The following is a 26,433-nucleotide window of genomic DNA, read 5'->3' as shown; positions in this document are numbered from 1 at the left end:
TAATAGTTGTTTATATTTTTAATGTATCTGACCTCGACTCTCTTTGTACCAACAGGAAGGAGGAAGAGGGCGACTTTACCTGGTGTCAGAGACAGAAATGAGAAAAAGCTGAAATGAGTGAGAAGGACGATGAAGGAAACATCTGTGCTGCTCTGTAAGTAGAATCTCCTGCACTACAGAGCAGGTTTATTATACCCAGTGTATGTTTCTGTTATTCAGATTAGTTTACGCTAACATTGGTAATCAGGATATTCTGTCATATGAAGCTCGTTATCAACTCACTCAGTCAACCTGGAGTTTCCCTCCCTGCACAGTTATGGATAAATGTATCAACATCAAAGAGACTGTCTGCTGCTGATGAAGTGTGTGTGTGTGTGTGTGAGCAATATACAGTAATGTAGTACTAGCAAACCCAGTACTATACTTGTACTCTGTTGCTTTAGTTGAGTTTTATTGTCAACCAAACAATAGACGCTCAGGTAACAGTGGGACAAAATATCGTCCTCTTTCAAAGATTAAAAACACTGTAAAATAACATGAAAATATAACAAATTCAAATATACATGTTTACAACTATACAGAAATAAGATAAACTGAGAATAAGTTCAACAGTATTGTGCTTGAATAGAGAGAGTGAGGATTAGGGCTGTTCGATATAACGATATATATCAGATGACGATAAAAACGTCTATCGTTTGTTTTGTGGTGTCGTAAAATAAACTGTTTACGTCAATATTTTTTCATGGTTTTGATGGTCACAGTAGTGTCTATATTAATTTCTAAGACTTCTCTCTCTCTCTTATATTTAATATAACCACACTACGGACGTACAAGCACCTGTTTTTATGCGTTGTCATTAGCAACAACAACTGTAAAACCATTGCGTGTCCGCTTGTTTATTTCCACATAAACCTTTCACAATAAAGCTCAAGATCCTGTTGAGACTTCTCAAAATAAACTGAATCATATGTAAGAGTATGCAGTGTTTACGGATGAGAAACAAAAAAGATACAACTTGTGTCTAAAAATGTATCATTTCATCGGTTAAAACACTCGACTCCAGCTACACGACGCCCAGCTGGAAACACTTCATGCAAGTCGAGCTGCCCGAGACACAGAATATATCGTTATTGGACGATAGATGTTTTATATCAGGATATGAGATTTTGGTCATATCGCACAGCCCCAGTAAGGATAGAAAAGAATGATAATACATAAATACAACAGTACACAGAATAAATGCACTGCTCCAAAAACAAAGGGAAAACTTAAACAACACAATGTAACTCCAAGTCAATCACACTTTGATTGACCATCAATGCCACACACTGTTGGATTAGACAACAGGTGGAAATTATTAGCAAGACATCCCAATAAAGGAGTGTTTCTGCAGGTGGTGACCACAGACCTTCTCAGTGCTGATGCTTTCTGGCTCATGTTTTGGTCACTTTTCAATGCTGGCAGTGATTTCACTCTAGTGATAGATTGAGACGAAGTCTACAATCCACACAAGTGGCTCAGGTAGTGCAGCTCATCCAGGATCACATCAATGTGAGCTGTGGCAGGAAGGTTTGCTGTGTGTCAGTGTAGCGTCCAGAGCATGGAGGCGCCACCAGGAGACGGGCCGGTACATCAGAAGGTCGTAGGAGGGCAACAACCCAGCAGCAGGACCGCTACCTCCACCTTTGTGGAAGGAGGAACAGGAGGAGCACTGCCAGAGCAAAATAACCTCCAGCAGGCCACAAATGTACACGTGTCTGCTCAAATGGTTACAAACAGACTCCATGAGGGTGGCATGAGGGCCCGACGTCCACAGGTGGAGGTTGTGCTTACAGCCCAGCACCGTGCAGGACGTTTGGTATTTGCCAGAGAACACCGAGATGGCAACTTTGCCACTGGCAATGAAAGCAGGATCACACTGAGCACATGTGACAGACGTGGCAGAGTCTGGACACAGCGTGGAGAACCTTCTGCTGCCTCCAACATCCTCCAGCATGATGGTTTGGCAGTGGGTCAGTAATGGTGTGGGTTAGCATTTCTTTGGAGGGCCGCACAGCCCTCCATGTGTTCATCAGAGGAAGCCTGACTGCCATTAGGTACTGAGATGAAATCCTCAGACCCCCCTGTAAGATCATATGTTGGTGCAGGTAGCTCTGGTTTCCTCCTAATGCAAGACAATGCTGAACCTCATGTGGCTGCAGTGTGTCAGCATTTCCTGCAGGACGAAGGCATTGATGCTGTGGACTGGTCCAGCTGTTCCCCAGACCTGAGTCAACCCAGCACATCTGGAACATCATGTCTCGCTTCATCCACCAACTGCACCACAGACTGTCCAGGAATTGGCAGATGCTTTAGTGCAGGTCTGAGAGGAGGTCCCTCAGGAGACCATCCACCACCTCATCAGGAGCTCAGGTGTTGTAGGTCGTACAGACACGTGGAGGCCACACACACTGCCGAGCTTCACTTTGACTTGTTTAAGGACATTACTGTAGTGTGTTTTTCCTCTTTGAGTGTGACTCCAAATCCAGACCTCCACGGGTCTCTACATTTGATTTCCACTCATCATTTTGTGTGATTTTGTTGTCACCACATTCAACTATCTAAAGTATTTAATAAGAATATTTCATTCAGATCTGGGATTCTTATCTTTGTGTTCCTTTTTTGAGCAGTGTGCAACACAGAGTCAACAGTGCAAGTGTTGGAAATGAGAGGAGAGTGTTATGTAGTCCAAGAAGTGTGTGGAGAGAGTCCAGTGTGGAGGAGGGCAGCAGGTGCTGCTCCTGATGCTGCAGAGTCGTCTTCTGGATGGAAGGAGGAGTAAACAGTCTGTGGGAGGGTGATGTGGGTCAGCCATGATGCAGCTGGTTAGGATGCTCTATGGAGTCTCTGTAGGTGTTAAGGATGAGTTTGTGGAGGCGCAGTCTTCTAATGACAATGTGTCTTAAATGCTCTCTGTTAGCAGAAACGTCAATCGTGCTCTGACGTCCTCTGTGTGTGTTTTATTGTGCAGATGCAGCTGCAGTCGGCTCAGCAGTGAGAACTGAAGACGTCAGTCAAAGAGAAGGAAAAACAGTCAGAGCTGAGAGGTACAGCTGCTCTTCTTTTAGTACAAACACCATAAATCTGTTGCTCACAATCAAACTTTATTTTTAAGTTTGTGTCACTTTTCAAACCATCGTTACGAGTGCTTCCCAGAGACGATGAGTGAAAGAGCAAAGAGTAAATTATGAATCAAACTACAGCCACACAGACTCAAGTGTCATGTGGTGAATAACTTCCAACAGCTGGATGAATAAGATGAGTTAAAGTTTATATATTAGTCTTTAACAATGATTTAAAAGAAGACACTGATGAGGCGAGCCAGATTTCTTCAGGCAGGTCATCCCAGGGTCGAGGAGTCCTCACAGCAAACATTCAGTCGTCTTTAAGTGTGAGCTGGGAACAGTGAACAGGTTTGTGCCTGCAGCATCTCAGGATGTGCACACTGACTGGGACACAAGCACCAGTTCTAGTAAATATTCTGGTGCCAGTAACCTGTTAAGATGGAGCAATTTGATGTTATTTAATCAGTTTATTTTCATCCTGCAGTTAAAATGTATCAAAACAAGATTGTGTGTCTCTGCAGATGCTGTGTGATCTGACACACCAGCACAAAATGTGTCAAAGTTCAATAAGTTACATTATTGTAACTGTGATGCGTTCACTGACATGTCCTCATGCTTTGCTGTATATAAAGAGAACAGAGAGGCTCTGCTTTGTGCTGATATTCTCCTCCTGTGTGTTTGTGTGTGCAGAGTTTCTACCAGAGCCAAATGTCATCGACTCCTCACTGAAGTCGTCCATCAGTCCAACCACTGGGATCCAGCTGCTGCTCTCTAACTGGTCCACACAGCAGCTCAGACCTGACACATTCACTGTAAACACACTGGTTTATATTCTGTTTGTTCTCCTCATGAAGGAACATGAATTCTTTGGAGTCATCGATTATGAATTTATATTTTTCTCTCATTTTAACAGCTACAGGTGTGGTTTGTAATACGATGGAGATCCTTTACTCCATTATTAAACAGCCTTCATCTACAATGTGTTAGATGTTTCTTTGAGTGAAATTATCTTGAACACAGTCAGTCATGTGTTTATATTAGATAGATAGATCCAATAGAATTAGACTATTAAACAGCTCGATAACAGAATCACTGCACATGCTCATTAGTGCTTGTATTCACTGACCCACAGATTTGAAATCAGGATGTTGCTCACAGATACGAACAACATTTGTGTCTCTGAGCAGCTTTTACCAACCACTGTGGAAATTCATGAGACTGTAATAAGTGTATTGATGCTTATTGCTGCTCTGTCAGCTGTGAGGGCTGCTTGGAGGCTTGTTTTCACCAGAAGTGACCACCAGAAATATGACAGTGTGACAGGTAACAGGTGTGACGTCACCTGAAAGTGGACAGTAGTTTAGGTGGGCATTATTTGAAAGGTTTTTGTTTTTTTTGTTTTAAAAAAACAAACTTTTCTTTAATGAGAAGATTATGTGATTATGTGGTCTGTGCTGCCATCTACTGACGTTAAAGTGTAACAACACTGACTCCGCAACGCTGAAAATTTAATGTTTCCACTTTGTGAATGTGCAGCAGCTGTTTTGTGTCTGATATGGAGGAAACGTCACACTAACAGATTTAAACTTTACAAAATGTCTTCTGTAAATACTTTTTACAGGCTTGTTCACACCTGCTGTTCACAGCTGGTCTTATATCACACAACCTGCTCAGTGACATCACACAGGATCAGGAGTGCTCAGCTCTTCACAATAAAAGCTTGTCACATGTTTTCACTGACACTGAACACCACAGAATATGTATGTTTTGGTTCACGTGGACGTGAGAGCGTCACACAGCTGGTCTGTTCTTTTTCTTACTGATTTTCAGGTGTGAATAAATTAATTTTAAGACATTTTAACTTTATGACTTCATGAAATGATGGTGATACAAATGCAAAAATTCATATCTTTGTTTTCATCCATGGATCCAGACAGGTGGAAAGACTGTTCAATATTTGGAGTCACGATGGAGAAATGTTTTAACCACCAGGGTAGTGACTCGGTCACATGAATGAAAACAATAACTAGAGCAGGGAGCGATACCGGAGTTCACTGTGAACTGGAAAAGTTCAAATCCCAATAAATAAAGCATGTTGGGGGACGGTCGTGGCTCAAGAGATGGCAGTTCGTCTTGTAATCGGAAGTTTGCTGGTTCGAGCCCCGGCTCCGACACTCTCGGTCGTTGTGTCCTTGGGCAAGACACTTCACCCGTTGCCAACTGGTGGTGGTCAGAGGGCCCAGTGGCGCCAGTGTCTGGCAGCCTCGCCTCTGTCAGTGCGCCCCAGGGTGGCTGTGGCTACGATGTAGCTGCCATCACCAGTGTGTGAATCTGTGTATGACTGAATGTAGTGTAAAGTGCTTTGGGGTCCTTAGGGACTAAGTAAAGCGTTATACAAATACAGGCCATTTACCATGAAAAGCACAGCAGCAACAGCAGTCACACTTTGCATTGTTTTTAACACTTCAGTTCTTTGTGTGTTAGAACTCCACTAAAAAAACACGAGCAGTGGGGGCTCACAGGCCGGTCGTCTCCTTCTGGTAACAGAGCTCACTGCAGGCAGACGGACAGACCCTTGAGTGGAGCGGACACTCGCTGTCCTTGGTGCTGAAACATCTGAGCCCCACTCTGAGCTTCAGCACCAATGAACCCACAGACAAAGTAATAGTCCAGTCATCATCCTCTCAGTTACTCACACCTCAGTGCTCTGAGGACAAGGTCAGCGTTCAGCTGCTGGGGCCTACAAATATGTACAGTACACACTTTAAATAGAAATGTTTCTCATCCATCAGTCATAAAATCATTGTATAATCCACACTGATGTCTATATCACAGCCAAATGTGGGCCAAGAAATATGTATGTATGTGTTGATTGGATGGGTTGTTACTGACATCTGGTGTTAGTAAAAACCCATTAAACCCAAGTCAGAAGAACCTTAAATAAATTAATTAAATAAATTAACACATTAAATAAATATAAATATATTTTCTAAGAATATTTGTAATATGTGTTTAATAATCTTATTTTACCAGCTGTACATAACCAACACATTTTACCTTACTACAATGACCCTGTGCTATCAGAACCCTTCTTCACAATGATTATGATTATCATTCTTTATACTGATATATTCAAAAGCTGGTGAAAATACACAGGAGTCAAAAGTGCTGATCAGACCAGTCACAGCAGCAGGCTGCGTCCACTCGATGTGTTGTTACATCAGGTTACATGTAAGGTCACAGCGTAGATTTCCCACTGAAGCATAAACTGGGAATGAGAAGTAAACCATCTTAATATTGCAGTAAAACCAGAGTTAACCCTGAAGTTACCTGGATGAGACTAAATCCTGCTCCACAGTGCAGACCTCTGATCACTGATGATGGAGGAGAAGAAAAACAAATCAGGCTGAATGTAAAACATTTGCTCTGTAGGACTGAGGTCTTTGTTATCACCACTGGGTGATGGCACTGGTGCCTCACAGCAACAAGGTCCTGGGTTTGAATCCATCATGAATTTTACCCAAAACACAACATGTTTGTCATGTATATTCGTTACAGGGCAAGTTTTAAAATTGCGTTTTGTCATTTTTTGCAATGCACTTGGTGTGTAAATGCCTCAAGTCTTAATCTTAGGATATAACTCAAAACTTTATTTATAGCACTTCTCATACAGTAAGGAAGACACTCAAAGTGCTGTACACATTAAAAGCAGAAAAAATACACATACATCACCTTCACTACACCCTCTCATCACCCCTCCATCCCCACTCCCACACCCAGACATCAGACACTCACTCATCAGATAGAAACACTGGAGAAAGAAACAATAAATAACATTACAAGGCTACTAAGAATAGATTAAATATAATAAAAATGGAATAAATAAATGGTGCAAAAAAAGGAAATAAATGAATAGTAAATTACAATAAAGAGACACACAAAACCATAAAATGACAAACTAAAAAGAAACAGCATGATAAATAAAAGATGGTCAACTGTCTCCTGTCTTGAGGGCTCTGAAGTGCTCGTAGCATAAAAGTAAATCAGAAAGATGAAGGTCCTGAACCACTGAGTGTTAAAAACCAGTAAATGAACCTTAAAGACGACTCTGACTGGGAGTCAATACAGAGACTGTAACATTGGTGTAATTTGGGCTCTGGAGCCGAGTTTTGAAGCAGCTGCAGCAGCGACAATTTTTTTTTTTTTTTAAAACTAGAAAGATGAACATTGCAGTAATCAATCCTGCAGTAGATGAAAGCAGGAGTCAGTGTCTCTGCATTGACCTGAGAGAGAGACTGTTGCACTGCTACAATATTCTATAAATATGAAAATCAGTTATTAAATATTTTTGATGCAAAATTCAAATGTGAGTTCTGGATCAAATAAGACCTGAAGGTTTTTAACCTGCTCACACAGGTTTAGTGGAAGATTGAAGTTTGTTATGAAGTTTCTCTCTGAGCTTCAGAGCTATCTATACGTTTATATGTCATTTTTATAGTTAACCATGTTTCACTGGTTTTAATGTGCTCTCTCTCTCCTGTCATGGTGCTATGTTTCACACCACTTCCTTTTTTGCTTCTTCATCAGGAGGAGGAGGAAGGGCAGGGTCCTTCTTGTGTTTTTTAGAGATCACAACAAGGATCACAACAAGGATCACAACAAGTAACAAACCAAAATCTACCAGTTCACCATAATGTCCTCTAGCAACTCCATCTTTCTTCTCTCCATCCTCTGTGGTTCCTCCTGGTGGAGCTGCAGGTGAGAAACATGTGTGAGGTGTCAGCTGATCACATCACTCAGAGCAGCTGCTTTCTACAAAGTCTCATCAACACACTCAACTCTACTCACTCACCTGGAGGAAGAACTGTCAGGTAGATGATGCTGATGAGGTCAGGGTCCACATTCGCTCTCTTCCTTCGGTTTGGTTCTTTCATGAAGACACGACACTCGTATGTTCCAGTGTCATTAGTCGTCACATTGTTCAGAATCAAAGACACGTCTCCATCCTTCATCTGTCTGTCCTGCAGATCCACCCGGTTCTTAAAAGATGGATGCTGTTGATCTGGAACAAACTGTTCATCTCTGTACATAAGGACATGTTTTGTCTCCAGGTCTGCTCTGCTCCACTCTACATCTCTGATGTTGTTGTTTGGAGCTCGACATGTCAGATTGACGTTCTGTCCAGATGCAGCTGTGATATTTTTCTGGTCTGAAAGAGGAAACAACACAGAACAGAAACATACCGTGGAAATATACCTTTAAATTATTTTATTATTTTTATATTTCATTTAAAAATTCTTTATAAAGATGTGTTTAAAATGTGTAATGTTCTGTCTGCATATTTGTCACAGTTAAATGGTTCAAATGAGCCAAACTTTAACATTAGACAGATAACTGATTCCAGACACATTGATCTCTACTCTCTCACCTGGAGGATCAGAGACACTCAGGTAGATGCTGCTGGATATCCATGAGCGCGTTTCTCCCATGAAGACACGACACTCATATGTTCCACTATCAGCAGTCGTCACATTGTTCAGAATCAAAGACACGTCTCCATCCTTTATCTGTCTGTCCTGCAGATCCACCCGGTTCTTAAAAGATGGATGCTGGTCGTCTGGATCAAACTGCTCATCCCGATATGAAAGCACATATTCGTCTCCCAGGTCAGCTCTGCTCCACTCTACAACTATGATGCTGCTGCTGTTGTTGTTTGGAGCTCGACATGGTAGCATGACACTCTGTCCAGACTCAACTGTGATGTTTTTCTGGTCTGAAAGAGGAAACAACACAGAGCAGAGAGGTTAAAGGTCAGAGTGTTTAGATCAAACAAATTTTAATATTAGAAAAAGATTTATCCAGTTAAAAAGTCTCATTATCATAAAAATTTTGCTTTTTTAAGAGTACTCTGACCAAGAAGCCAGCAGAAAATGTAACAAATATAATAGTTCTATAACGATATTTTAAGTGGCCAAAAGGGTCTTGACTGTTTATAATGTAGGCACAATAACACAGAGTCATTAAGATGCTTGAAAAACGGTTAATATTTAACTTTTATTAATACAATCCGTTTGTATATCATGTGCGGTAAAAGTATATTAGACGTCAAAGATAAAAACACACTGAAATATTGGCACAGCCCCGGTGGAGCTAGAGAGCATGAAGTTACGATTGAGACAAGAGTGCGGCCTAACCCACGGGGAGTCATTCTCCTCTATTTTCTTGGCAACTAGAAGCAACTTTTAGCCAAAATGCTCCCACATTTGATTCGAGAGAGAAAATAAAACCCTTGCAGCGTCACGCAAAGCGGGACAGTTGATCACTGTAATCAAGCCGCTGTTAGAGAGAAACGGAGCAACTTCTTACCTCTAAGAGCGGCTTTCCCTCCAGCTGTGGATAAGACGAGCAGGAAGATAAACGTCAAAACGTGTTTACCATTCATTGTGTCTGAAAGAAACTCTTTCTAAAAATATATGTTTTTAATCGTGCTGGCGGATCAACGCATGCTGGTCTGAGTAAATGTTAGTAAATAGTTTGCTCCTTTGAGCATGGTCTTCGTGGGTGAAGCACCTCCCCCCAGCCAGTGTTGCCAACTTAGCGACTTTGTCGCTATATTTAGCGAGTTTTCAGACCCCCTAGCGACTTTTTTTTTAGAAAAAAAGTCGCTAAAAAAGACGTGAAAGACATTACAAAAAACAATAATTGCTAAAAGAAATTTAATTTGTAGTTCTAAATAAATTCTAAATGCATTTAGGACGTTTTTTGCTCACTTTATGTCTCGTCCACGATGTTATTTCTCTCTCCAGCAGCGTAGGTTACAATTACATTAGCATGACCAATTATGGAAACTAGGTGATGACGTCATTTAGCGACTTCTAGGACAACCAATAGCGAGTTTCCTTACTGGTTGGCAACACTGCCCCCAGCTGTTGAACGTGCGATACAGCGAACGTGCGATACAGGCGATTAACTTTAAATCAAAACGCGGGACATGTCTTTCACATTTGATGCGCGAGAGAAAAAAAAAGATAAAATACCTACAGTGTCGCGCAAAGCGGGACATCTGGCCACACGGCGCTGTTAGAGAGGATGAATGAGAGGAAACGGAGCAACTTCTTACCTCTAAGAGCGGCTTTCCCTCCAGCTGTGGATAAGACGAGCAGGAAGATAAACGCCAAAACGCATTTAACATTCATTGTGTCTGAAAGAAACTCTTTCTAAAAATATATGTTTTTTTAATCGTGCTGTCGGATCAACGCATGCTGGTCTGAGTAAATGTTAGTAAATAGTTTCCTGCTTTGAGCTCACGTGGTCTTCGTGGGTGAAGCACCTCCCCCCAGCTGTTGAACGTGCGATTCAGCGTCACTGAAGTAAATGGAGATTTAAGACAGCGGCACCCGAGGCGATTAACTTTAAATCAAAACGCGGGACATGTCTTTCACATTTGACACGCGAGAGAAAACAAACTAATAAAATACCTACAGTGTCGCGCAAAGCGGGACATCTGATCACTGTAATCACGGCGCTGTTAGAGGGAAACTGATGAATAAGAAGAAACGGAGCAACTTCTCACCTCTAAGAGCGGCTTTCCCTCCAGCTGTGGATAAAACGAGCAGGAAGATAAACGTCAAAACGTGTTTACCACTAATCGTATCTGAAATAAAATCTTTCTGAAGCTATGTTTCAGTGGTGCTGCTGGTGGATTGTTGAGCTAGTTAATAGTTATGCCCTCATTGTTATCTGTTGGGATTTTATTTTGAACGGATGCTTCCTGTTATGCTGCAGAGTGCACGCGAGAGTTCAATAAACAAAGTTACCTTTTTGGTGTGAATGTTCCGGTAAAAGCCGATACCCCACGTGTGATTATTCCTCCGACTAAATAATAAGTATCTTCAATATTAATATTCATGCAGATCCTGCTGGGAGACCCGTCTCTGCTAACACGGATCAACACTTATTAAATAAGCCCCTCCTTTCACCAGAGAGTCAAGACAGCAACCGAATCGTTGTTATGAATTAACTGGTGATTGACGGTCAAACACATGCGTTTATTTTTACTTTTCGCTTCACTGAAAAAACAGAAAATAAAAGTGTTTCTTTGTGGTTTTTAAACACTACGAGTGTTTAATATGTTAAATCTAGTAAAGCAAAAATGAACACTCCCTCTGCCCCCCCACCCCCCCCACACACACACACACATAAAACATATTAAGGATTGTGCATTAACATAAAGCTGTTGTCGAAATTCAACAGAGAAACTCACACACAGACATGAAGAGAAAGAGAGAGAGTATGCATTGTATGCAGACGGCTACTAAACAGCCATCATAATTCGTCATACAATGAGAAGAGGACAAATCAACAATTGGCAATTGTTGTTAAAATCTGTAACATAATGTATTGTTTGGAGTTTAGTCTGTTACTGTTGCTATTTTTACCATTTCTTCTTGGAGCAACTGTAACTCACATTATTTCCTTAGTAATAAAGTATTTTGATTCTGATCGTTTCAGGATGACCTGCCATTATCCAATCACACATCTGCTTACCTGTATCTTTTACTTGTTTCTCCTCCTCGTCTTTTCTCTTTTTTCTAAACTGAGGACCTGATGGCTTTGAACTTTTCTTGTCCATCTTCCATTGGTTTTAATTTTGCACTCCAGTATGAACACCCATCCCCCAACTCGAGGATCACCACAACATGACCTAACAGACCTACACCTTAGTTCACAGATTCACTTTGTCTAAGGTTTATTTCTGGGATTTCACACAACCCAGGATTCAAATCATGAATACATAATGGGCTCTGATTTACAACATTATAAATGAAATGTGCTCTATCTGGAAGCAGCAGCCCCCTCCCCTTTCGACGGGTGGTGTGTGAGACTTTAAATCATCAAACTGTAAATTATAAATTTTAAATTGTTATTGATCCCTTTACCTCGAGTCCTAAAGTGTATATTTATTTTCTTACTCCTCTTATATATATTGTTTGTTTACTTGCACTGCTGTAACTTGAGCCTCGTCGTCTCGTCTCTCTATATACTGGACTGTATGTAGCGGAGATGACAATAAAGTTTACTTTGACTTCAGCAGCAAGCAGGCGCACCGAGGGCTCTCGCGCTCACTTTTCATGTATAGAATTTCGAAAAAACATCGGTGCAAATTATAAGTCTGTATCATGATGTCTGGTGTTTTCATGTTTGTTGGTTTGTTTTTATTTTGTTTTTATTTTGCGAGTTGGTTATTAGATGCTGCTCCAGCCAGAGACTCCCCCGCCGCCCCGCCCTCTCCTCCCTGTGTCGCAAGCAGCAGGCGCACCTCGCAAGCGAACGGCGTCCTTACTCCCAGCAAATGTGCGATAGAAAACCGATCTGTGCCTATGCCATTCCCAATATGCGCTGGCTGATGTCGGGGCAGCATGAGTATGAGCAATTTTTTCCCGATGCCCGTGATGCCGCCCCGGGCAACCGCCCGTGTCGCCCGTATCAAAAACCGCTACTGTGCGTCCATCTGAGTGTGAGGGTGTGACTCTCAGGTTAAAAAACACTGAGGCTTAAAAAGTCACATGTGAGAGTAAGGATTGATGAGGCTTAAAGTGTTTTGAGGGTTAATATGGAGTAGAAAAAGACTACTTAAATACCATGTAAGACTTCTGTGAGGCTGCTGTTTTCATCATCCTGACACTCTAAAAAGTATATTAGACGTCAAAGATAAAAACACACTGAAATATTGGCACAGCCCCGGTGGAGCTAGAGAGCATGAAGTTACGATTGAGACAAGAGTGCGGCCTAACCCACGGGGAGTCATTCTCCTCTATTTTCTTGGCAACTAGAAGCAACTTTTAGCCAAAATGCTCCCACGTTTGATTCGAGAGAGAAAATAAAACCCTTGCAGCGTCACGCAAAGCGGGACAGTTGATCACTGTAATCAAGCCGCTGTTAGAGAGAAACGGAGCAACTTCTTACCTCTAAGAGCGGCTTTCCCTCCAGCTGTGGATAAGCGGTTGGCAACACTGCCCCCAGCTGTTGAACGTGCGATACAGGCGATTAACTTTAAATCAGAACGCATCACATTTGATGCGCGAGAGAAAAAAAAAGATAAAATACCTACAGTGTCGCGCAAAGCGGGACATCTGGCCACACGGCGCTGTTAGAGAGGATGAATGAGAGGAAACGGAGCAACTTCTTACCTCTAAGAGCGGCTTTCCCTCCAGCTGTGGATAAGACGAGCAGGAAGATAAACGCCAAAACGCATTTAACATTCATTGTGTCTGAAAGAAACTCTTTCTAAAAATATATGTTTTTAATCGTGCTGTCGGATCAACGCATGCTGGTCTGAGTAAATGTTAGTAAATAGTTTCCTGCTTTGAGCTCACGTGGTCTTCGTGGGTGAAGCACCTCCCCCCAGCTGTTGAACGTGCGATTCAGCGTCACTGAAGTAAATGGAGATTTAAGACAGCGGCACCCGAGGCGATTAACTTTAAATCAAAACGCGGGACATGTCTTTCACATTTGACACGCGAGAGAAAACAAACTAATAAAATACCTACAGTGTCGCGCAAAGCGGGACATCTGATCACTGTAATCACGGCGCTGTTAGAGGGAAACTGATGAATAAGAAGAAACGGAGCAACTTCTCACCTCTAAGAGCGGCTTTCCCTCCAGCTGTGGATAAAACGAGCAGGAAGATAAACGTCAAAACGTGTTTACCACTAATCGTATCTGAAATAAAATCTTTCTGAAGCTATGTTTCAGTGGTGCTGCTGGTGGATTGTTGAGCTAGTTAATAGTTATGCCCTCATTGTCATCTGTTGGGATTTTATTTTGAACGGATGCTTCCTGTTATGCTGCAGAGTGCACGCGAGAGTTCAATAAACAAAGTTACCTTTTTGGTGTGAATGTTCCGGTAAAAGCCGATACCCCACGTGTGATTATTCCTCCGACTAAATAATAAGTATCTTCAATATTAATATTCATGCAGATCCTGCTGGGAGACCCGTCTCTGCTAACACGGATCAACACTTATTAAATAAGCCCCTCCTTTCACCAGAGAGTCAAGACAGCAACCGAATCGTTGTTATGAATTAACTGGTGATTGACGGTCAAACACATGCGTTTATTTTTACTTTTCGCTTCACTGAAAAAACAGAAAATAAAAGTGTTTCTTTGTGGTTTTTAAACACTACGAGTGTTTAATATGTTAAATCTAGTAAAGCAAAAATGAACACTCCCTCTGCCCCCCCACCCCCCCCACACACACACACACACATAAAACATATTAAGGATTGTGCATTAACATAAAGCTGTTGTCGAAATTCAACAGAGAAACTCACACACAGACATGAAGAGAAAGAGAGAGAGTATGCATTGTATGCAGACGGCTACTAAACAGCCATCATAATTCGTCATACAATGAGAAGAGGACAAATCAACAATTGGCAATTGTTGTTAAAATCTGTAACATAATGTATTGTTTGGAGTTTAGTCTGTTACTGTTGCTATTTTTACCATTTCTTCTTGGAGCAACTGTAACTCACATTATTTCCTTAGTAATAAAGTATTTTGATTCTGATCGTTTCAGGATGACCTGCCATTATCCAATCACACATCTGCTTACCTTTATCTTTTACTTGTTTCTCCTCCTCGTCTTTTCTCTTTTTTCTAAACTGAGGACCTGATGGCTTTGAACTTTTCTTGTCCATCTTCCATTGGTTTTAATTTTGCACTCCAGTATGAACACCCATCCCCCAACTCGAGGATCACCACAACATGACCTAACAGACCTACACCTTAGTTCACAGATTCACTTTGTCTAAGGTTTATTTCTGGGATTTCACACAACCCAGGATTCAAATCATGAATACATAATGGGCTCTGATTTACAACATTATAAATGAAATGTGCTCTATCTGGAAGCAGCAGCCCCCTCCCCTTTCGACGGGTGGTGTGTGAGACTTTAAATCATCAAACTGTAAATTATAAATTTTAAATTGTTATTGATCCCTTTACCTCGAGTCCTAAAGTGTATATTTATTTTCTTACTCTTCTTATATTTATTGTTTGTTTACTTGCACTGCTGTAACTTGAGCCTCGTCGTCTCGTCTCTCTATATACTGGACTGTATGTAGCAGAGATGACAATAAAGTTTACTTTGACTTCAGCAGCAAGCAGGCGCACCGAGGGCTCTCGCGCTCACTTTTCATGTATAGAATTTCGAAAAAACATCGGTGCAAATTATAAGTCTGTATCATGATGTCTGGTGTTTTCATATTTGTTGGTTTGTTTTTATTTTGTTTTTATTTTGCGAGTTGGTTATTAGATGCTGCTCCAGCCAGAGACTCCCCCGCCGCCCCGCCCTCTCCTCCCTGTGTCGCAAGCAGCAGGCGCACCTCGCAAGCGAACGGCGTCCTTACTCCCAGCAAATGTGCGATAGAAAACCGATCTGTGCCTATGCCATTCCCAATATGCGCTGGCTGATGTCGGGGCAGCATGAGTATGAGCAATTTTTTCCCGATGCCCGTGATGCCGCCCCGGGCAACCGCCCGTGTCGCCCGTATCAAAAACCGCTACTGTGCGTCCATCTGAGTGTGAGGGTGTGACTCTCAGGTTAAAAAACACTGAGGCTTAAAAAGTCACATGTGAGAGTAAGGATTGATGAGGCTTAAAGTGTTTTGAGGGTTAATATGGAGTAGAAAAAGACTACTTAAATACCATGTAAGACTTCTGTGAGGCTGCTGTTTTCATCATCCTGACACTCTAAAAAGTATATTAGACGTCAAAGATAAAAACACACTGAAATATTGGCACAGCCCCGGTGGAGCTAGAGAGCATGAAGTTACGATTGAGACAAGAGTGCGGCCTAACCCACGGGGAGTCATTCTCCTCTATTTTCTTGGCAACTAGAAGCAACTTTTAGCCAAAATGCTCCCACGTTTGATTCGAGAGAGAAAATAAAACCCTTGCAGCGTCACGCAAAGCGGGACAGTTGATCACTGTAATCAAGCCGCTGTTAGAGAGAAACGGAGCAACTTCTTACCTCTAAGAGCGGCTTTCCCTCCAGCTGTGGATAAGCGGTTGGCAACACTGCCCCCAGCTGTTGAACGTGCGATACAGGCGATTAACTTTAAATCAGAACGCATCACATTTGATGCGCGAGAGAAAAAAAAAGATAAAATACCTACAGTGTCGCGCAAAGCGGGACATCTGGCCACACGGCGCTGTTAGAGAGGATGAATGAGAGGAAACGGAGCAACTTCTTACCTCTAAGAGCGGCTTTCCCTCCAGCTGTGGATAAGACGAGCAGGAAGATAAACGCCAAAACGCATTTAACATTCATTGTGTCTGAAAGAAACTCTTTCTAAAAATATATGTTTTTAATCGTGCTGTCGGATCAACGCATGCTGGTCTGAGTAAATGTTAGTAAATAGTTTCCTGCTTTGAGCTCACGTGGTCTTCGTGGGTGAAGCACCTCCCCCCAGCTGTTGAACGTGCGATTCAGCGTCACTGAAGTAAATGGAGATTTAAGACAGCGGCACCCGAGGCGATTAACTTTAAATCAAAACGCGGGACATGTCTTTCACATTTGACACGCGAGAGAAAACAAACTAATAAAATACCTACAGTGTCGCGCAAAGCGGGACATCTGATCACTGTAATCACGGCGCTGTTAGAGGGAAACTGATGAATAAGAAGAAACGGAGCAACTTCTCACCTCTAAGAGCGGCTTTCCCTCCAGCTGTGGATAAAACGAGCAGGAAGATAAACGTCAAAACGTGTTTACCACTAATCGTATCTGAAATAAAATCTTTCTGAAGCTATGTTTCAGTGGTGCTGCTGGTGGATTGTTGAGCTAGTTAATAGTTATGCCCTCATTGTCATCTGTTGGGATTTTATTTTGAACGGATGCTTCCTGTTATGCTGCAGAGTGCACGCGAGAGTTCAATAAACAAAGTTACCTTTTTGGTGTGAATGTTCCGGTAAAAGCCGATACCCCACGTGTGATTATTCCTCCGACTAAATAATAAGTATCTTCAATATTAATATTCATGCAGATCCTGCTGGGAGACCCGTCTCTGCTAACACGGATCAACACTTATTAAATAAGCCCCTCCTTTCACCAGAGAGTCAAGACAGCAACCGAATCGTTGTTATGAATTAACTGGTGATTGACGGTCAAACACATGCGTTTATTTTTACTTTTCGCTTCACTGAAAAAACAGAAAATAAAAGTGTTTCTTTGTGGTTTTTAAACACTACGAGTGTTTAATATGTTAAATCTAGTAAAGCAAAAATGAACACTCCCTCTGCCCCCCCACCCCCCCCCACACACACACACACACATAAAACATATTAAGGATTGTGCATTAACATAAAGCTGTTGTCGAAATTCAACAGAGAAACTCACACACAGACATGAAGAGAAAGAGAGAGAGTATGCATTGTATGCAGACGGCTACTAAACAGCCATCATAATTCGTCATACAATGAGAAGAGGACAAATCAACAATTGGCAATTGTTGTTAAAATCTGTAACATAATGTATTGTTTGGAGTTTAGTCTGTTACTGTTGCTATTTTTACCATTTCTTCTTGGAGCAACTGTAACTCACATTATTTCCTTAGTAATAAAGTATTTTGATTCTGATCGTTTCAGGATGACCTGCCATTATCCAATCACACATCTGCTTACCTTTATCTTTTACTTGTTTCTCCTCCTCGTCTTTTCTCTTTTTTCTAAACTGAGGACCTGATGGCTTTGAACTTTTCTTGTCCATCTTGGTTTTAATTTTGCACTCCAGTATGAACGCAAATCCCCCAACTCGAGGATCACCACAACATAACCTAATAGACCTACACCTTAGTTCACAGATTCACTTTGTCTAAGGTTTATTTCTGGGATTTCACACAACCCAGGATTCAGATCATGAATACATAATGGGCTCTGATTTACAACATTATAAATGAAATGTGCTCTATTTGGAAGCAGCCGCTCCTCCTCCCCTTTCGACGGGTTGTGTGTGAGACTTTAAATCATCAAACTGTAAATTATAAATTTTAAATTGTTATTGATCCCTTTACCTCGAGTCCTAAAGTGTATATTTATTTTCTTACTCCTCTTATATATATTGTTTGTTTACTTGCACTGCTGTAACTTGAGCCTCGTCGTCTCGTCTCTCTATATACTGGACTGTATGTAGCAGAGATGACAATAAAGTTTACTTTGACTTCAGCAGCGAGCAGGCGCACCGAGGGCTCTCGCGCTCACTTTTCATGTATAGAATTTCGAAAAAACATCGGTGCAAATTATAAGTCTGTATCATGATGTCTGGTGTTTTCATGTTTGTTGGTTTGTTTTTATTATGTTTTATTTTGCGAGTTGGTTATTAGATGCTGCTCCAGCCAGAGACTCCCCCGCCGCCCCGCCCTCTCCTCCCTGTGTCGCAAGCAGCAGGCGCACCTCGCAAACGAACGGCGTCCTTACTCCCAGCAAATGTGCGATAGAAAACCGATCTGTGCCTATGCCATTCCCAATATGCGCTGGCTGACGTCGGGGCAGCATGAGTACGAGCAATTTTTTTTTTTTTGGCCGATGCCCATGATGCCGCCCCGGGCAACCGCCCCTGTCGCCCGTATCAAAAACCGCTACTGTGTGTCCATCTGAGTGTGAGGGTGTGACTCTCAGGTTAAAAAACACTGAGGCTTAAAAAGTCACATGTGAGAGTAAGGATTGATGAGGCTTAAAGTGTTTTGAGGGTTAATATGGAGTAGAAAAAGACTACTTAAATACCATGTAAGACTTCTGTGAGGCTGCTGTTTTCATCATCCTGACACTCTGGTTTCAGCAGCTGTCAGCTGGTTCATCAGAAGAATTCTTCTTTGGCAGTTTTTGTGTGATCACAAGAACAACAACGAACACAAAAACAAGTAACAAAACAAATGCTACCAGCCCATAATGTCCTCTACCGTCTCCATCCTCCTCCCCTCCTTCCTCTGTTTCCTCCTGGCTGACCTGCATGTGAGAAACAGGTATGTATGTAACAGTATACTTACTTCTTGCCTACAAGAACCACCAGGTCATCATCCAATTTCACCTGTGATCTTGTATCACCATTGCTAGGGATGGGTATTGATAAGATTTTCACGATTCCATTTTCGATTCTGTTTAACGATTCGATTCTTTATCGATTCTCTTATCGATTCTTTTTTTTTTTTAAAAAGGAGAACACTAAGGTCGATTAGCTTAGAACTTTGTTTTATATCTTCTCTTTGAACAACAGTAACATGGCCTTACAAACCCAACAGTGAGATCTTAAGAGATCCACAGCCTACGGCTCTTCAATGGGGTGTCACAGGGTCCCAGGAAAAAAAATTGTAAATGTAAAATAATAAAATAAATATTCTTCTGTAGCAATAACAAAGTATAACATCAATTATTCTGTAGCAATTACACAAGAATATCCAGTAATGTCCCTGCCTACAATTAAACAAATTCACTTACTGAAAATCATCTGCTGTGGCAAATGGGTGCAAACCTTTGACCACAAACTGAGTCACTGCTCGGTGACATTCGTCTATCCTGGCCTGAAAGGAGACGCTAACGGTAGACTGCAGTGAGAACTGCCAGCATCTGAGCCAGACTCTGTCTGTCTCTCTCATCATGGTCACCTAAATGCACAGTAATGGCAGGTTTGTAATAAGGCAGATCGCGCTAACATAATCTGCACTGTTAGTTGATTATTTACCTGCCGCATTAACGGGAGAGGACGTGCAAACGTTACCGCTGCTGCTGGGTTGAGATTCACGAGTCTGGAGCGGAATTAAAAACACGACATTCATTTAAGGTTATCGCGTGTTTTGTGAGCAAATGCTTTTGTATATTCGTAGTGTTTCCTCCCTTAAATGAAATATCTACTTTGCAAGTATTGCAAGTTGCCCTGTTGTCATCCGTTCTCGTAAAGTATAACCAAACTTTTGAGCGTTTGAGCCACTTAGGCGCCGTGTTTCCTGCCAGGTAAATGACGCTCCGCAACGTGGTGACGTCATTCGGGGCGACTGGAATCGATAAGGGAATTGTTTGCAAAAATGGCAAACAATTCTAAGGAATTGAATCAGTGGGAACCGGTTCTCAACAAGAACCGGGTTTCGATACCCATCCCTAACCATTGCTCTCTGAGCTTTGTTCTTCTATCACCTGACAAATAGGACAAACATGACAATAAGAATAAAATGTGCAGCTGATTCAGTGTTTCTGTCAATTTGTGCAGATCTTGACTCGTCAGTAATGTTTGTAGTGTGAGTGCATTTTTAAAACAATTTGTGCAAACTGCACTACAAGGTGGAATATTTGCAAAATCATGACTACCTCATGATATTTTGTCTCAAAAATTAACCCTATGAATATGTCAGTGCCATTAGGATGAAATTATTGTGTCACCAACATTTAACGTTAGACATATAATTTTAACAGCTTCTGTAAACTAATATCCTGGCTGCTCGAGGCTCCGTTTTCTCTGACAGTTTCAATCAAAATTAGAAATGCTGCTCTGAGACTGAGAGAAATAATAGTGCTGCATGTTGTGCAGTTAGTTTTATTCATGGTTGCATACAATTTTAGACTGATGTGGGCCAAAGCCTAGCATAGCCTGTAACGTTATTATGACGGACACATTTTATGAGTGACCTTGACTTTAAGTGACTTACAGGTTTCTTTGAAAAATACTTTCTTATATCCAGGTTCTTCCTTTGTGCTGCCATCCTCCTCTCTTCCTCACAGCGCAGGTTCCTTCATACAAATCCTCCTTCTCATTATTATAACACTGCACCCATGGGTGAAAAGGAGCAGGAAGAAGAATACATTCTTGTTAGCACCTGCCCCCTATCTGCAATCTAATTATTCTTACATGAGGGCGCCAACAACCCAAAAACCCTCTAACATGTATCTTTATGTAACAATGCAAAAACATTTTCCTTCCACATTTAGCCAAAATTACTTTCATGTTCTTCATATTGATTCATCCTTTTAAGTATGTAACACATTTTGAAACGGTGCATATTTGTACAGCTCTTAAGATTATCTTGAAGAGAATTCCATATTCTTATACCCTTAACTGTCGGACACATTTGCCTTTGTGTGGTCCAAGCAAACTGATGCTTAAAGTCAAACTTCCTTCTACTGTCCCCACTTCCTGAACACAATACAAACAAACTTTGTACCTTGAGAGGTAATGTATTATTTATTATTATTTAACTCTTTCTTCACCGCTGGTTGAATGAGACGCTGACAGATCGTTTTTTTCTTTCTATCGGGTTTGTTTTTCTTTACTCGAAGAGATCAAATTATTGGTGGGGACAATTCAATAATCGCTGGATATTGGTGGGGACATGTCCCTTCTGTCCATGCCAAATTTACGCCCTTGCTGTCAGGGATCAACTTTCAGTGACTATTGAAGCATGAACTTAACTCTGAATGTGTTGAATCTATTCCATGAAGAATTAAGACAGTTTTGAAGGAAAAGGGGGTACATCCAAGCTGTATCTAATAAAGTGGCCAGTTAGTGTATGTGCTGCACATCACTGACATCGCTCATTAAAAGATAAACCAGTAGGTGGCAGCAGAGGAGCGTCAGTTTGCCCAACACAGATGGTTTTCATCTGACCTTAAATGTCACAGGAGGACCAAAACTGTAGATACGAGGTTAGAAGTGAAAACAAACTCCAAGATCACTGCCGTCAATCTAATATAATCTAAATATTAAAAAAAGATCATGAACACTGATATCTCTGGGATCATGAACATGTAAGTTTAGTGGCGCTTTAACAAAACTGTTTGTGATGCATTTGAGTAAAACATCATTTCACTGACATCACTTTAACATGAGATTTGAAGCAAGGACGTCTCATTTTGACTCCTTCCTCACCTCATCGTATGTGGTGGGACACGAGGAGAAGGGTGGAAAAAATAAATAGCATGAAGCCTTTTTATAAATGCTTGTCATATTCAGAGCCATAACATTGATCTTTTATTCATTTTCATTCATTCAGAATATATATAACCTCAGACGGAGATTTGACTCTCATTTCACTGTGAGTCATTCTGAGACAGAGGTGAGAGTTAATGTGGATACAGCTGTTTGTCTACAACACAGACTTCATTTTGTTTAATATAAATCTAATAAAAAAGTACAAATAAAAATAAACTTTGTTAAAATCAGTTTAAGATTCCCAGAGAAATATTTAGTCTCCATCCACAGATTTGGTTCTTCAGCTACAACCAAGTACTGTCTGTCTAACTGAGACACAGAGGCTGATGTGAAGAAGTCATTCAAGCTGTGGTTTGCCGATAAACCACAAACTCTCGGAGAACAAATGACTCAGTGCTTTCTTAACAAATACAACATTTGTGGTCCTGGATAGAAAATATTCTAGTCAGTATGTGACACCGTCAAACCACAAACTGATCATGATAGAAGTGAAGTCCTCTGTTTCTTTTAGATGTGCTTATTTAACAGGGACACCCCGAGAAAACCTCGGTAAGAAATAAGACACTTGTGACTGCTCCACATCAGGACCTGCCCAACATGAGACACTTTCAAAATATGTTTGAAAACCAAATTCTATTCCTAAGTTTTTAAATCAGAATAAGTTCTTAGTACTTTTGTCTTATTTCTTACTCAGATGTTCTCATTTTATGCTTCTCTTTTTACATTTTTACATGTCTTCAAACATTTTAAACTGTTTTGATTATTTGAAATGTACAGCACTTTGGCCAAGAGTTGTTGTTTTAAATGTGCTGTTTAAATTACATTTTGACATTCTGTAATTAAATAACAAAACTTACATTAAATAGTAAGTAAAGATGCAATATGACACTACACACACATCTGAGGCCCCCTTTGGCCCATAATCATGTAAAATAATAATAATAATAATAACAACAACAGAGTTAGCAGTTTAATTCCCTACTCATAGGTCTGCATAGTGTTGAATCCTTGAGCAACAAACTGAACTCTAAGCTTCCCCTGATGCATCTATTGGAGTGTGAGTGTGTAAAATGTAAAGCAAGGCAGTCAGGTATGGGATGATGCTTTCAAATGTGTGTGTGAGAGTGGGTGAATAAGCAAACTGACTATGAGTGCTCAGTAAGAGTACTCCTTTCCCTCACCTATGGTCACGAGCTCTGGGTAGTGACCAAAACACAGAGATGAGGATGATACAAGCAACGGCACTTAGTTTCTTTATGGGCTGATTCTTTTTCCGAGATGGGGTGAAGATCTCGGTCATTCAGAGGGACTAATGATGAGGGCTTTCCTACTGAGCATTCATAGAGCTTTCAAATACTCTTTTAAATGTCCAAAACAAGTCCTGTCCTACCAGGAGGAGGCCCTGGGGCAGACTCGGGACTTGTTGGAGGCATTTTATCTCTTGTCTGGTTTGAGAACACCTCTGTGCTCTCCCTGATAAGGTGGCAGAGTCTGGCTTCTTTGCTATGACTGCTAGCCCCGTGAACCAAACCCTGGAACAATGGAGTCAGGTATCCTGATATATATTTTCTTTTTTTCACCCAGAAATAAAAAGAAAACTAAAATAAAATGGATGCATAGATGCAAATCTCATCAAGTGAACCTGTAAATAAATAATGCAATAATAATCTGGGTAGTTATTTTAAAGTCTGTCCAAATGAAAAGGGAGAGAGCCGTAACTCTGTGATAGCAAACACCACAGTGGGCTAAATTTCAGCGTTGAGCTCTATGTCCTGTGGTTCAACAGGAATCAGTGGTTTCTGTTGTGGTTCATCATGATGATCAGTCCTGCAGGCCGCGTTACTTTCTCTATATTCTATATTGTCTCCTCTTCTAGAAACAAATACAGCTGGACAGAACATCACTCTGATGTGCTGAGCTTCACATAAACACATCCCAGTTTCAGAGTGGAGCAGAGCAGGGCTGACCTGTTACAACACCGGGATGAGCAGCATCTTTTAAGAACCGGGCAAATCGTCAGTTTGTGGTGCAATTTGTGTCGTGCTCGCTTTTGTGATCTTGTTAACTGAAAAAGAAGAATTCCCCACTTCGTCCTCATCATGTTCAGAGTTAGTGGGTTTATTCAGGCTGTTTTTCCAATCCTGCCCCACTTAAAAGATCAAGGTCAACAAATCAGCAGACAAAGACATCAAACTGCAGTTAACATGCAGTCACATCTATAAACATCACATGAAGTCAGAGTATTATGCAGACGTTAAATTAGCTAAAATTTATTTTTTCAGTTCCCAAACATTTTAATGATAAAACATCTGAAATATGACATCAAAACACCTGGAATAATAATTTGAACCTCAACAGCAAAACAAATATTTACCATTAACAATAGTCATTACAAAGCTATATCCTGGATTCACATTCAGCCACAGAAGAAACAAGAAGGCTGCAATCGTCATAAAACATTCAAAAAGTCTCAGTAAGAAACACGATTTGTGTTGCTACTTGTTAGCTTAAAGGAACAAAGTCTGCAGGTTTTAAATGTAGAAAAACTCCATCAGAAATCACATCTGTGGTCTGAAGTCAACAGTGATGGGCCATCAAAGTCTAAGCACCAAATACTTCAAATTGAATTCTGTACTTCGTTTTCAATTTCAATTCCTTCTTAAGAGCTCTACTCGTTGAAATAACCTGCCCACAATCAGAATCAGGAAAGATCTGATCTGGATCTAATGCTGCAGTCATGCTGACTTATAGTAAAACTCTGACAGTGACTCTTCAGCTTCACAAAAGGCGAGAACACTTTGCTTTCATTTTATATTCAAGGCAAACTGAGGAGCTGCAACAATCAGGATCAAGGATAAAGACAAATTCCAAAATGTCATTCATTCAAAAATCACAGTTAAAGATTATTTAGTAAAAATGCACCAGAGTTCTGTGCAATTCGATCTGTGGAGGAGGTAGAGTGGGTTTTGTGCAAATTGAAATGTTGGTGGTTTGATTCCTGGCTTCTGGAGTCAGCCAGTGTCAGATACTGAAGGCTGAGTTGCCCTGATTCCTCAATCTGAGTGTGAGAGTGTGTGAGGCTACATAAGTAACAGTCCATGTAAGACTTAATGTTGTATGAGGCTGCTGTTTGAATCATCTCAGTGACACTATGGTTTCAGAACAGCTGGCAGCTGGTTCATCAGAAGGAAAATCCTTGGATAATTTTCTTCTTTGCAGTTTTGCAACAACAAAAAAAGCAGCGATGAATACAGGAAGTAACAAAAAAGAAGCTATCAGCCCATAACGTCCTCTACTGACTCCATCCTCCTTCCCTCCATCCTCTGTGTCTCCTCTTGTCTGACCTGCAGGTGAGAAACAGGTGTGAGGTGTCAGCTGTCAGGTAGGTGATGAGTGAAGAACAGAACAGAATCCATTTCCTCTTCAAACTGCTGTCAGACATTATCTACTGCACTCTGATCACATCACTCAGACCAGCTGCTTTCTACAAAGTCTCATCAACAACATCTTTAGAAACAAACATCAACAACCAGGAAGCAGCTTCACCTCTGATCACACACACACTCAACTCTACTCACTCACCTGGAGGATCAACAACTCTCAGGCTGATGATGCTGATGGATTTCCATGAGCGGGTTTCTCTCATGACGATACGACACTCGTATGTTCCAGCATCATTAATTGTCACATTCTTCAGAATCAAAGACACGTCTCCGTCCTTCATCTGTCTGTCCTGCAGATCCACCCGATTATTAAAAGATGGATGCTGGTCGTCTAGAACAAACTGTTCATCTCGATACAAAAGGACATATTCATCTCCCAGGTCAGCTCTGCTCCACTTCCCAACTAAGATGTTGTTGTTTGGAGCTTGACATGTCAGAGAGACGTTCTGTCCAGACTTGGCTGTGATCGGTTTTTGATCTGGAAGAGGAAACAACACAAACCAGAAAGTCTTGATGCATGCTCAATCATTCAGGTAAGGAAATCCCAAAAACAGCAGAAAGGTTAGAGGTCAAGATAAGCTCCAAACAAAGTGGTTGTCTCATCTGAACCAGAGCAGGTACAGCACACACTGGATTCAGTAACAGCAGGGACAGACATTTACACACCGTTGTGCTAAAAGAGCTAATCAACCAGAGCCAGGAACTCATGAACCAATCACACTTCAGCTTTGAAAACTCAGCATTCAAACAAATTATTATTTGGATTATCAGGTGATCTCACAATGCAAATCTCAGCTTCAGACGTGTCCCTGTATTTGTGCTAGAACTATAGTTTTTTAAAGGTGAAATGTCATGTTGATGACAGATACTGTCATAAAAACTGTAACTGTTCTTTCACACCAAACCC

The 26,433-nt window shown here is 41.1% G+C and overlaps 3 protein-coding genes across 15 annotated transcripts in view; 1 reads left to right on the top strand and 2 right to left on the bottom strand.

The window, feature by feature from the left end:
* LOC146521480 (uncharacterized) overlaps window positions 1–26,433 on the top strand; it is a 172,611-nt gene that overhangs the window by 84,299 nt on the left and 61,879 nt on the right. For 5 of the 13 annotated variants that reach the window (XR_014873364.1, XR_014873372.1, XR_014873363.1 and 2 more), the window contains one exon: window positions 3,011–3,086. Coding sequence is in view for 2 of the 13 variants with exons in the window: in XM_085155374.1 (XP_085011500.1) it covers window positions 3,011–3,086 (76 nt within the window). In the remaining 11 variants the exon portion in view is untranslated. The other 8 variants (XR_014873373.1, XR_014873371.1, XM_085155373.1 and 5 more) reach the window with 4 other exon arrangements.
* Window positions 1–26,433, bottom strand: part of LOC146521484 (T-cell surface glycoprotein CD4-like) — a 60,298-nt gene that overhangs the window by 28,537 nt on the left and 5,328 nt on the right. The window contains exon 2 of the mRNA XM_085155126.1: window positions 25,666–26,004. Coding sequence (XP_085011252.1) covers window positions 25,666–26,004 — 339 coding nt within the window. The remainder of the gene's footprint in view (window positions 1–25,665; window positions 26,005–26,433) is intronic.
* On the bottom strand, window positions 6,734–9,599 carry LOC146521485 (junctional adhesion molecule-like). The gene is made up of 4 exons (XM_085155134.1): window positions 9,471–9,599; window positions 8,533–8,877; window positions 7,957–8,313; window positions 6,734–7,856 (listed from the first exon to the last, which is right to left on the bottom strand). Exons 1-4 carry the CDS (start codon window positions 9,544–9,546, stop codon window positions 7,660–7,662), a joined length of 975 nt encoding a protein of 324 aa, XP_085011260.1. The 5' UTR covers window positions 9,547–9,599; the 3' UTR covers window positions 6,734–7,659.

This window comes from Neolamprologus multifasciatus, chromosome 3 (assembly GCF_963576455.1).
Source record: "Neolamprologus multifasciatus chromosome 3, fNeoMul1.2, whole genome shotgun sequence".
NCBI lineage: Eukaryota > Metazoa > Chordata > Actinopteri > Cichliformes > Cichlidae > Neolamprologus > Neolamprologus multifasciatus.
This window is presented reverse-complemented; position numbering and strand designations above follow the sequence as displayed.